Here is a 12636-nt window from a genome sequence, read left to right on the forward strand (position 1 = left end):
TGTGCCCGTAGCGCTCCTTGGTTGACTCGAACTGGTCGGTCACGAAATAATCGTGAGACTTGTCGCTGTAACCACATAGCTTGAAGTGGTTATTTTGAAACTCCTGCCAGTATTGATCCAGGGTTTCCAGTCTCCTCCTGATGTAGTCACCGGTCTTGCGCTCCGGCCCATCTTTCTTGAAATTGGAGTAGAGCTGCTCAATGGCTCCAACCAACTGTTGCTGAATTGATAGTAGATCTTCCATCTTTACTCTTGATATAACTTCCTTGATAAAAAATGCACTGCAATCCAATGTCTACTGATCCCTTCACGAAAAGTCACACTGTCTGTGTTTTCACTCGCGAAGTCCTTATTATTCACGAAGCACCTTGCTAGGATCACTTCACGAAATAATAATAAACGAAGGACCATAAAGGATGTAGCGTCCTTGATTAACTACTACTCCTTTTACTTGATAAATGAAACGATAGACTTGATATACCGTTACTTGATTTATTGATATACTTGATGATCAAATGACCCGGGTGTGCGAGCACGCGCGATCGCCTTGATTGATCGATGCGAACTGATTTTAATAAAATAATTAACTAATTACGCGAGCGCGTCCTAAACGCTGACTCCTTAAAACCCTAAAACTGCTTGATGTACGATATGGATCGTACACCAACTATAAACTAAAGTCCATGCGGACGAAGTCGCTAGTATAATAATTAGGCTCTATCTTTGATTTTTTGGGCCATTTTGACATATCGTTTTGACTTTTATAATGCTACTGCTGAAAGCGTACATAGATATTTAACAGCATCAGGCGAGTACTTGTTGGTTAAAACCCTTTTCCTATTGGAATTTGGAAGTCGGTTAAAATACCTCATTATTAGTAGTAGAGTGGTTGCGGGAGTGCGGTCGGAAGCCTGGCCCGGGCGGCAGGTTCTTCTGCACACAGCAGTTCACGCCGGGGCTGAAGTGTAGCTCCACGTGGAACCTGTGAATATAAAAATACGCCATTTTGTTAAAGATGGTTAGCAAGATGGAGGACTGAAGTACGAATTAAGAGGAGTCCCATACAAACGTCCATTGTTTCGTCCCTGGATAATGCCGGTAGAGTTATGATTTTTTTTCCTGAATATCTATGGCCACTATTAGCATGTCCCTATGTTTTCTTTTTTTTTTTTTCATAATTTTATTATTAAAAAAGATAAGAACGTCCAAAAACCCAAAAAAATGGCCAGATTTTCCTCTGTGTTCAAACACCCAGAAAACAAAACTGGCTAGAATTTAGATGACATAACTCATACTCAACTAATGAAATTTAGTTGACATAACTCGAACAGACAGACAGGCACATCACTCATAAAACGCCTCTATTTTTGACCCGTGACCGACTTCCAAAAAGGACGAGGTAATTGCGTAGGGGTTATTAAAAACGGGAGTGGGCCGTGAGGTCGAAGTCGAAAGTATTGAGGAAGTTTGATCAATGATCAAATTTCCTCAATACTTCCCAAAAAACGCAAAAAAAAAACGTCATCCTTACCACATCTTATAGTAACACGTTTGAGCAAGCGAAAGCGCGATGTAGGAGACGGCACGGCGCCATCTATTATGAATTTTTGGAACTAACTTATATTTGAACAAATTTACGCATTTTCACCCCCTTACAACCCTTTTTTGCAGTTAAAAAGTAGTGTCCTTTCTCAGACCTTAGACTATCTGTGTACAAAATTTCATTACAATCGGTTCGGTAGTTTTGGCGTGAAAGCGAGGCAGACAGACAGGCAGACTCGCATTTATAATATTAGTATAGATGTAGTAGTATGGGTACAGGTTCCCTAGAACATTTTTTGACATGATTACTATCAAGCTAATTTTTCGCTTCATTTAGATAAGACGAACTACAATTTCCTCTGTGAAATTCTCGAAAGTGGTAGCTAACAGAGATTCGATTTGATGGTCCTACAATATGGATTGTTCTATTGAATATATTCGTAGGACAATGTTACTTTTTATGTAACAAATAATATTAACCTATCAACATACAAAAAATCAGCTGGTTAGGGTTCCGTTTTAGGGTAAACAAGTCATTACTTTCGAAACATAACGAACCTTTCCTCCGAGCAGGGATCCTTCGTGGGATCCTCGTACAGCATAACGACTATCTGCGACATGTAGTTTAACTCCGACACCATCGACACGTACTCCATCGCGCGACGCCATTGCTCGTCTTTTACCACCTGTAATAATTCATTTTACTCGCTATAAAGTAATTTTATCTTGATCGGGTGTAATCTAGGGCGTTATCATGAGCATTTGTTTCAAGTTGAATAATGTTATCCATGTATAGGTTAAGCCCAGCGGATTATTTGTAACTGAGCTTAACTTGACATAGCCCGGTCAAATTATGTCATTATTTGTCTATTATGTGCAAATCTCTATTATAGTTTGTGCGTTCTAAGATGATATGGGTGACAGTTTTCATGTTCCTTGCTACGGGTTTTTTTTACAAGAAAACAAAAAAAAAATCAAAATGTAATAAATTATATTCCATCTACAAAAACAAATGTTTCCTATAATTTTTTTTAATTGAATAAAAATGAAAAGATGCTAAATGCTAACCTATTAATAAGAATTATAAATATTAACTGTGAAATAGGAGTATAAAATTATTGTTACGAAAACATTTGAAAAATGTCATATGCATGGAATGGAACTTATGTCAATAGAGATTGACTCTGTTGAATCGAAATCAAATCGATAAAAAAGGGCGGCCATCTTAAATCGCCGGCACCACTGAAATGTCAGTACGAAATCGATAATTTCGATTGCAATTCCTTTACGAAGTGATTCGATATTTTTAAATTATCGATTAATTTTTGTTAGGTAACTTCCCTACTATTGTCAATTATAATGTGTCACGCATATCATCATAAAACGCACAAACTATAGCGTCCACCGGGTCGGAATCCGAGCGTACGGTGCGGACGTAGCGTCGTGATTTATAATTATTTGTCAAGCGCAGAAATGACGTTCCAATGCACACAGCACCATAGAAATCAATAAAAAGCAACGAATCCGTCCGCTGCGTACGCTCCTATTCCTATTCGGTGGACGCGCACCTCTACATTGAAATTGAGTTGACATAACTCGAACAAATTATGCCGTCATAAGCCCATTTTCAAATTGTCTTCACATAACTCGAATAAACGATGTCGCCATCTGTACTCACGTCCAGCAGGCCGCCGTACCGCAGCACGGTGAGCAGGGAGTGCACGTGGCTCTCGCTGGTGAAGTACAGGCGCGTGCGCACGTGACGCCCCGGGCTCGACACGCCGTGACTGTACCTGGGGATGAGAGTGATTGATTGGTTGATTCATTTGTGATGAGTGGTATATAGGGTGTAACAAAACTAGGGCCGGTATAAATAGTCAGTACTTAAGATGCGACCCGGTCTCAAGACGCGGCTCGGCTCTGTGATTGGTCCAAATTTTGACAGCCAACCAATCACAGAGCCTAAACCGTGTGTTGAGACCGAGATGTATCTTGAGTACTGACTATTTATACCGGCCTTAGTGATAATACATTAAGGGTGTGTACATGTTTTACGTAGAGAGTTCACTGTGAAAGTAGCAGCGCTAAAAGACCGTAATTTTTTTCACTTTTGTATGGGGAAACTCGTGACGCTGAGGCGCTTGTCTACAAGGAACACATATGACATAAACATCCTTTAGTGCTACCAGTTACCACTTTGTTTTGTTACATCCTGTAGAAGGTTAAGGAGATGATAGTAAAAGCCACATTATACTCTATGATCTTTTGGCGAAAGTGCAGGAGAGAGAAATAGGGCAATGTGTCATCGTTTGATCGCAATCACAATCGCGTGTTGTATACGTACGTGCGTACGTAGGTGCACCCGTCCCTATCTCTCTACGCAATGAGTTTCTAAAATACTAGAGTAGCAATGTCTTACAAAAGATTCTCAGAAATGCGTAACCACTTTTTTGTTCAAAAGACAATGTCAAGTCATATATTCGTTATGTCATTATGTATGTGAGATATGCCTGCAGGCATCTTCGAAGTGGCAACGCGTTGCTACCGTAAACTTCCAATCTAGTTACGTTAGTAACATAGAATATCATTGTCTCTACGTCTCAACAAAATAACAAAAACCCTTCCATCATTGATTATAAAGCTATGCGAGAGATTATAAAGCTATGCGTGGCCTATAGATTTGGTATTTTTAAATATTTGATTACGAATAACAATATTATTTGTTTAATAAATTACAACGCTAACTTACCTTGGGTTTAACCTGTTAACGTTTTCCTCGGACTCCTCTATATTCCGCTGCAGGTCTGCGCGTATCTTCTTGAGCAGCGGCGTGCAGATTCCCTGACCTATCGTCAGCTTTTCTTGCATTGTTAATCCATATTCCTACAACAAATCTAATATATAAAATTCTCGTGTCACAGTTTTCGTTGCCATACTTCTCCGAAACGGCTTGACCGATTCTCATGAAATTTTGTGAGCATGTTGAGTAGGTCTGAGAATCGGCCAACATCTATTTTTCATACAAAAAAAAAGACAAAACAACGTTTGCCGGGACACCTAGTATATTAATAAGTTTACCCAACTATTTTCACGCGCCTTTCTCACGACTAAGAAGAATCTCATGATACCACTCAAGCCACCAAATGCCGGTAGTCAAAAGTCATAAAGGCTCTGTATTTTGCCGAATATTCGCTGTAAATTGTAAGAGACATTCAAACAAAACAAAGAACAAAATACATAAGATTAGCTTGGTTTCCAATAATATATTTTTAGGTTAATGTTGGTATTATCTTTAGTAATTAAACTAAATTTCAGTGCTCCCAAAGTGATAATGCGCATATAAATTTTCGTAATTTTTCGACAACGGTCGTATTTCCCGAGCGTCGGAAGACGTCGCTACAAGCGCTGTTTTTAACTTAACTTTAAGAAAAACGGCGCTTTGCAGCGACGTAGAGGCGTCGGACGTTGCTTCGACGTTACCTTGGTAACGCCGCGATGGCTTCCCAGTGAGTAGCACAGTTTATTGACGGACCGGCGACAGCGGACAGCCACCGGCTATATTCAATTTACTTCTATTTCCTTTGAACAATTTGGGGCTCTTACGTTTAATAGATTCGGGTGTTTTCGTGATTACGACAGTTAGCGAAAATTTTCATGCGCATTATTAATTTGGGAGTACTGTACGTGCCACTCTAAGATAATATGATAGGTACGTGTGTTTGGATTCATCGAATCAACGATTAGAATCAATGTTTCTATAATGCCTAATTTTAGCGGAAAATTTCACATTTCAAAACCTACCTGTGGTATAACAATATCTGCCAAGTATTTCGCATAAATATAGAGCTCCTCGGCCAAATCGAACTGTAGGGTATGTTGGTTGTGTTGCAAGTCGTACTTGATACAGTCATATATGTCAGGGATCTTCGATATGTCGTACGTTTTGTTCTTGGTGCAGAAATCCTTCTCTATCTTCCCCCAGCGCCGCCCCATTAGCTCCCATGTTTCACCGTGGTATAGTATTGTGTCTGAAATGTAATGACGTTAAATCATTGTGTCTATTTAGTATTCATATTAAGGAGACAGAAAACATACAGAAGAGCCACAACTTTTTGACGCCTTTATAAGTGGGAGAGCCATGCTTCGGCACAAATGGGCCGGTTCGACCGGAGAAATACCACGTTCTCACAGAAAACCACACAGTTTCGCCGAGTGAGTGAGTTTACCGGGGGCCCAATCCCCTACCCTATTCCCTTCCCTATCCTCCCCTATTCCCTTCCCATCCCTACCCTCCCCTATTACCCTATTCCCTCTCAAAAGGTCGGCAACGCACCTGCAGCTCTTCTGATGCTGCGAGTGTCCATGGGCGACGGAAGTTGCTTTCCATCAGGTGACCCGTTTGCTCGTTTGCCCCCTTATTTCATTAAAAAAAAAACGCAATAATGCTAAGCATCATTGTTATTGGAAAGCAACAAGACAAGCTGCAACATTACCGCTCCAACATTGCCGTCGCAACCTTGTCGCTGCAACATTGCTGTCGTCGATCATTCCACTTGACACCACCAAAACGACACCACCGGTGGTGTCATAGAATCTCTAGTCTATGTGACACCACCGACTATTAGTGATATTACATAGTTGCTTAGTTGTTGACGTGAAAACTCCAATTAAGTTCAAGCAGTAAAGTTTATATTTATCTGTCACTCAAATGGTCATCTTGACATCACTAGGGTGGTATCATATGGACTAGAGATTCCATATGACACTACCGGTGGTGTCGTTTTGGTGGTGTCAAGTGGAATGATCGGCGACAGCAATGAAATGAAGCGATTCTCTTCGCTCTCAAAAACATAACTTCACAACGCAATACCGATAAAAAGGGCACTCTTATATATTATATACTGGTTTCACTGACCTTTAGTCTTCGGATCGTCCTTCTTCAGCAGCACAATGTGGACAAGCTGCTGTATGAGTGCGTGGACGTGGGCGCAGCACTGCGCGGGGTTTTTCACGAAGTCCATAGCGGCTGCTATAGATAACGAAGAACAGGGGTTGATGCGTGCTCGCTCCGCTGCCGTGAACTCGTGATCGGCTTGTAACGCCTCGTGTAGGCGTGCTTTTGCCCTGGATATAAATGATATGGTTAATCATGACGACGATACAAGGGACAAGATACTGTAACGGATACGGACACGTAGTGCCATCTAGCGTCGACTTGTGGAACCACTCGAGGAATTAAAACAACATAAATCCAATTACATGCGAGTATTTTCTAGAAACATTCCACACTTGTTTGCGCGAATCGGGTTTATTCTAGAAGAATGTTCCGGAACATTCTGGGATTCGCCTCGGCCCATATAAATAGTCGCAGGCAGAGGGGCCAGTGATTCAGTTCAGTTCGAACGATCTTCAAGGCGACTTCGGAGTGAAAACAAGTGATCAATAGTGAGTGAACCAGTGAAACCTACGACTTGGCTACGACCTAGGACAGTGATAGTGCATAGTGTTTTGGACCTAGTGCTTTGTGTTGGACCTAGTGCTTGTGAATAAAGTCTTCAAGAGTGTCAGCGGGTACTTCTCTCGAAATCCTTTGAACCCTAGCACGTAACAATACAATGTCAAAATGACAGCGTAAGTCCTAATGGTAATGTAAGGGACACAGTGTCACAATTGCAATTTTCTGCAAAAACATACGCCAGCAAATTTCTATGGCTATTTTTGTGGCTTAATATTATATAGAAAGCAAATACTGCTCGTATTTTATATTACAGATCTTACAAAGTGCGTTAAATAATTTTTGCATTTCTTGACTGTGTACGTAAAACTTGAGTCAGTCCAGATTGGTGCTCTATGAATTAATCACGTCTTAGGTCCTTCAATAAATAAATCATAATACAAAAGCGTAGGCAATAAGAACTTACATACGTAGATTACAGATAGCTAATTTATGACTACACGTCATACCATAATAGAAAGAGACTCACATATTCTGAACCTTCGACGAGTCACAATCATTATCCAGTAACCCATTGGTATTAGCGGACTTAACCATCTGGACAAGTATTGGAGTCAGTTCCCCTTCTAAAGCCAGGAGACCCTTGGCGAAAGCAGCAGCGGTCATCTGCACCCGACCCTCGTCAGACGCGTAGATCTTCAGGTCGTGACGGAAGGTTGAGTGTAGGCGGAGTAGACCGAGACCTTGCGTGGCACCTTCACCTGTAGAACGGATATGGGGTCTTTGATATAAAATAATACAGGCCACATGGTACTTAGAAGAATTGCGTAGCTAATTTCGATAGCAAAGTCAGATATGGGATTTGACAACACGCATTGCTGGCGCCATGACACTTAACGAGGCGTCGTGTCAAATCCCATGCATTTTTCACATCTAATTTTGCTGTCAGAGCAACTGGCGATTTCGCCGCGCCGTCCCCTTTATAAGCATATTATGTCATATTCAAATTGGCGCTAAGATTGTTTAATATGATTTTTTAAAATGAGGTGCCTTGACTTGACAAGCGACTAGCCGCACGGCAAACGATAGAATTTGATTTTATTGCTAAACTCTTACCAGCACACTGACAATTGACTTCACGACATTGCGGGGTGATCAATCACCAATACACTGTTTACCGTTTAGGAACACACCACCTACCTGGTAAGGTATATGCCGTCTCTGTCCGCCGGGGTACATACAGTGGAACATCCGACCGAGCTCCTCCGCCCGTATCCGGCCGGCCGGCATCAGTTCGCCGCCCCACTTCAGTATCACCATATCAGTTACCAGTATACTGGTATGCGATTTCACGAGATTTCATTGGCTACCGCCACATCACCCCGCAATCACCAATACACTGTTTATCGTTTAGGAACACACCACCTACCTGGTATATGTCGTCCCTGGCCACCGGGGTACATGCACCGAAACATCCGGCCGAGCTCCTCCGCCTGTATCCGGCCGGCCGGCGTTAGTTCGCCGCCCCACTTGAGTATCAGCACTAGAGACGGCTCGCCCTCCACGCCTGAACAGAAAAAACGTTAGATACTGATACTAAAATATTGTATAATTATATAATTTGTGCACTATATTACTTCCGTACAAATGCCCCTTTACTAGTATTTTTTTTTATTATATCTCTGTCAATAATGTGAGATCCAGACGGAGACATTAACAGACTAATTGTAAGTTGTTTGCCCTGTGTTCTTATTAGTACAGGGTTCCTTACCTTAACATTTAGATTTTAAATACTATTATTTCGTACCTTTTGAGTAACGCAATCTTAACATATATTTAGAAAAATATTTACATGTTAGAATTGAAAATAAATACCTTAGTCGTCTTTGTGTATACCTTCAAAACTAAAACTCTTACAATATCAAGTTTCTTCAAGCGAAAAGCTTCAAAGGAAAGGTTCAATGGTTCGGTCCTTGTGTTGAAATGACATCTATAACATCATATCTAATTAATGACAAAATATGTTAAAAAAATGACTTGTTTGCAAAATTAATAATTATGGTCAAATGTAATCACGAGTTATTTCAAACCGAAATTCTAAAATCTGGTCATGAGTCATGTTCTACTGACGATTTTGTTAATCTTACAACAGTGGCAGAGCACAATCATGATTATTATATTTCTTACAGTTTTTTTTTGTGCCAGATTAAAAACAGCAGCGAAGCAGACTAACTAATAAACGATTATATAATGTAACAAGATACGCGCCAAACACATAACCCTCCTGGCAGTCGGGTAAAAATATACAAGCGAACAAAAACTCGCATTGCGTGCACGTTTGCGTATACGATCTCAGAGGTATACGTAATACCTTTAGAATTAAAAACAATTAATGATACTAAACTATGTAAAATAAAGCGTAGGTTCAGAGATTGCTACTCCAATCATATATTAATATGAGTTTATAATACTTTTAAGATGTTACATGTTAGGGTTAACGTATTATTATTTTAGCAATTAAATGTGTTCGAGTAATCAGCATCTCTAAATCCACGCCTTATGTGCATTTGGACGTCAGCGTAAAACTGGATTCTTTATTCAAAATCTTATTTAAATATTGCTTCATTTTTAAGTAAGTATTATATTTTATAAATAAATATATATATTTGTTATAATATCTCAGCAAACACCGATTCCTCTCGCGTGCGGCCGATATCACGCATGAGCGAGACAGCTAATCGAGCGGCGATCGAGCGTACCTATACGCAGTTGTACGCTGACGTGTGTGCAAACAGTATGCCAAAAAAGAGTAGACGCTGAACTAAATTTTCCAATCGTAATCAGTATCAAATGGTGGTTTTTTCGCCTCGCATTTCCACTGACATATTTTGTACACTTCAATATTATCATTCTGGCACATATTAGGGTAAATATGACTAGTGGTTGGACAGTGCTAGTCATTGGACAGAGCACAAAAACACTATATTTATTAAGGTTGCTTTAAAACTACCTGTTTTTGTTTAAAATCAGGCATTCTATTACTTTAAAAACAGGCAACTTTTAAAGCAACCTTAATAAATATTGTGTTTTTGTGCTTTGTCCAATGACTGGTACTATCCAATCAGTTTTACCCTATATCTGGTTTAGTGATAAATATTTTATGTAACTTAAATATGGGTTCGGCGTCTACTGTTTTTTGACAAGCTATACAATGGCGTGCGGACCGTTGTCGTGCGTCGCGGGTGTTGCGGGTGTGGCGGGCAGGGCGGGCGGGGCGGGGGGCGGGGCGTTACCGTCGTCCGAGCTCGACCCGCGCGGCCGCCCCCGCGGCTGATACTTCATCTGCACCTTGCGGTTGATGCCCGAGAAGTGGCCGTACCTGTGTAAACACATGACGTGATATACCCCAACCTGCTTCTTTTATTAAAGACAAACTTGCTATTATTATGATAGCACTTATTACTTCAAAGTTCATACCCTTACTTCATTACTAATATTACAAATACAAAAATGTGTCTGTCGACGGTTGAACCGATATTATGTAGACCGATATCAGTGTCTATTGTGCCGATATTATTCCCATCCCCTTGGATGGGATAGTTTTTGTTGCGGAAAAGTGTACTGCGTAATTGACGAATTTCTACGGAAGGTTGCAGGTTGCAGGCATCTCTTATAAGTGGCTGCATGATGCATCATTTCTAAGTCAAGTGAAATCAAAATGCCCAAGCCGCCACACTAAAATATGGACGTGCCATAGCCTCTGTCTCTCTCTTTTCAACTTAAGAATAACGCATAAAATCAAACATCGTCTTTCTCTGTAAGGTGAAAAAGCCACGACGCGGAATCATCGCCAAGTTAGTTTTTTTTAACTCGATAAATATACAACATTTTAAAAAGCCAGGCCAGTCCCTCGGTGATAAAATTTTATACAATGTGTTAAAATATTGATTACTGACTCAGATTAATGCACGGTTTTGCAATATATGAAATATTCGTGACAAATCAGATGATTAGATGCATCTTTGTGATTTTTTTCTATCGAGAAAATTTAAAAATATCGTGTTTCGCTAGGTCAGACCCTCGGAAATATAATGAAGTGTTTAAAAATATGTAATGTTTAAAAAAATAAACAATTCGGGGCTCATTTTCAAGTATAAAAATGAATAAAAAAATCGTCAATTTTGCTTTAGTCGCCTTCTTAAGTTAATTCACTCACATCTCTAGCACGCTCTTCAGCTGCTCCAATTTTCCCTGTTTCTCCTCCAACTCGGGGTCAGCATGTCGGGTATGTATGTCGGCGAGCAACGCCCGCGCGATGTCCAATATCTCCTGGAGTTGTTTGGGCTTCTTCAGCTTCACGTGACCACGCTTGAAGCCTTCATACTTCTCGAATATCTCGAAGAATCTGGAAAATAATAATGAAAGTGAGATTTTTATAAGGGCCAAACAGTATGGGTCTTTTATAAAATATCTAAACCAGTCTTTCCCAAAGTGGGCGATAACGCCCCCCTGTGGGCGCTGAAGGTCTAAAGGGGGGCGGTGCTAGACCCAGAAAAAAATGGGGGTGTTGTGTAGAGGCTTGGGGGTGATGTATTTCATCTGGATGCATTTTAAATTGAAACAAAGGGGGCGCTAAAAGATAATTAGCTCTCAAAGTGGGCAGTAGACAAAATAAGTTTGGGAACCCCTGATCTACACCATACTTAAGATTTTGTGTAGACAAACACAAAATCTTAAGTATGGTGTAGATCAGGATGGACGTTACGTCTAAACAGCGATGACATGTTTGACAAGTTATCCTAAAGGTGGATTAAATATTTTTTATAAATAAGGCGCTTTGTAATAATGTGTATTGTGTAGTACAGTCGAAGCACATAGAAATTTTCAAAATGACTTAAATAATCGGCCAAGTGCGAGTCGGACTCGCGCACGAAGGGTTCCGTACCGTTATGAAGGAAAAATAGGCAAAAAATTGTGTTTTTGTATGGGAGCCCCCTTTAATTTTTATTTTATTTTAATATTAAACATACTTAGAGAACATGTCAAGGAATGGGATGTCAATTTTATTTTTAGAGATATTGACTCCAGAGATATTATCAAGACTTTCAAATCAATCAATATTAAAAGTACCACTGATCTCTGGGGTATGTCCACAAAAATTATAAAATCAGTAATTGACATCATTGCCCCCTTACCTAGCTTTCGTTTTTAATAATTGTATCAAAAGTGGTGTGTTCCCAGACTTAATGAAGCACAGCAAGGTGATGCCTCTATTTAAAGCTGGGAAGAAATCAGACCCAGCCAACTATAGACCAATATCCATATTGCCGACTTTAAGTAAAATCTTTGAAAAAATAATTCTAAATCAATTACTTGCTCATTTTAACTCAAATAATTTATTACATAATAATCAATTTGGTTTTACTAAAGGTCGGTCTACAACAGATGCAGGCATTAGTCTTCTGTGTAGTATTTTTGAAGCTTGGGAGGAGTCGCAGGATGCACTTGGTATTTTCTGCGATCTCTCTAAAGCATTTGACTGTGTGGAGTATGATACTCTAATAAGAAAACTACACCATTATGGTGTAAGGGGCACGGCACTTAAACTTCTAAAATCTTACCTTACAAATAGAACGCAG

At 40.1% G+C, this 12636-nt stretch overlaps 1 protein-coding gene across 8 annotated transcripts in view; it reads right to left on the reverse strand.

Moving 5' to 3' along the window:
* The window catches only part of LOC121732125 (inositol hexakisphosphate and diphosphoinositol-pentakisphosphate kinase), a 47310-nt gene that overhangs the window by 17903 nt on the left and 16771 nt on the right, over positions 1–12636 (reverse strand). For 7 of the 8 annotated variants that reach the window (XR_006036327.1, XM_042121929.1, XM_042121928.1 and 4 more), the window contains exons 10-19: positions 11214–11402; positions 10222–10376; positions 8427–8564; positions 7527–7758; positions 6458–6666; positions 5344–5570; positions 4292–4425; positions 3221–3335; positions 2101–2228; positions 868–982 (exon numbers count right to left, since the gene is read on the reverse strand). Coding sequence is in view for 7 of the 8 variants with exons in the window: in XM_042121929.1 (XP_041977863.1) it covers positions 868–982; positions 2101–2228; positions 3221–3335; positions 4292–4425; positions 5344–5570; positions 6458–6666; positions 7527–7758; positions 8427–8564; positions 10222–10376; positions 11214–11402 (1642 nt within the window). In the remaining variant the exon portion in view is untranslated. The remainder of the gene's footprint in view (positions 1–867; positions 983–2100; positions 2229–3220; positions 3336–4291; positions 4426–5343; positions 5571–6457; positions 6667–7526; positions 7759–8426; positions 8565–10221; positions 10377–11213; positions 11403–12636) is intronic. The other variant, XM_042121930.1, reaches the window with a different exon arrangement.

This window comes from Aricia agestis, chromosome 11 (assembly GCF_905147365.1).
Source record: "Aricia agestis chromosome 11, ilAriAges1.1, whole genome shotgun sequence".
NCBI lineage: Eukaryota > Metazoa > Arthropoda > Insecta > Lepidoptera > Lycaenidae > Aricia > Aricia agestis.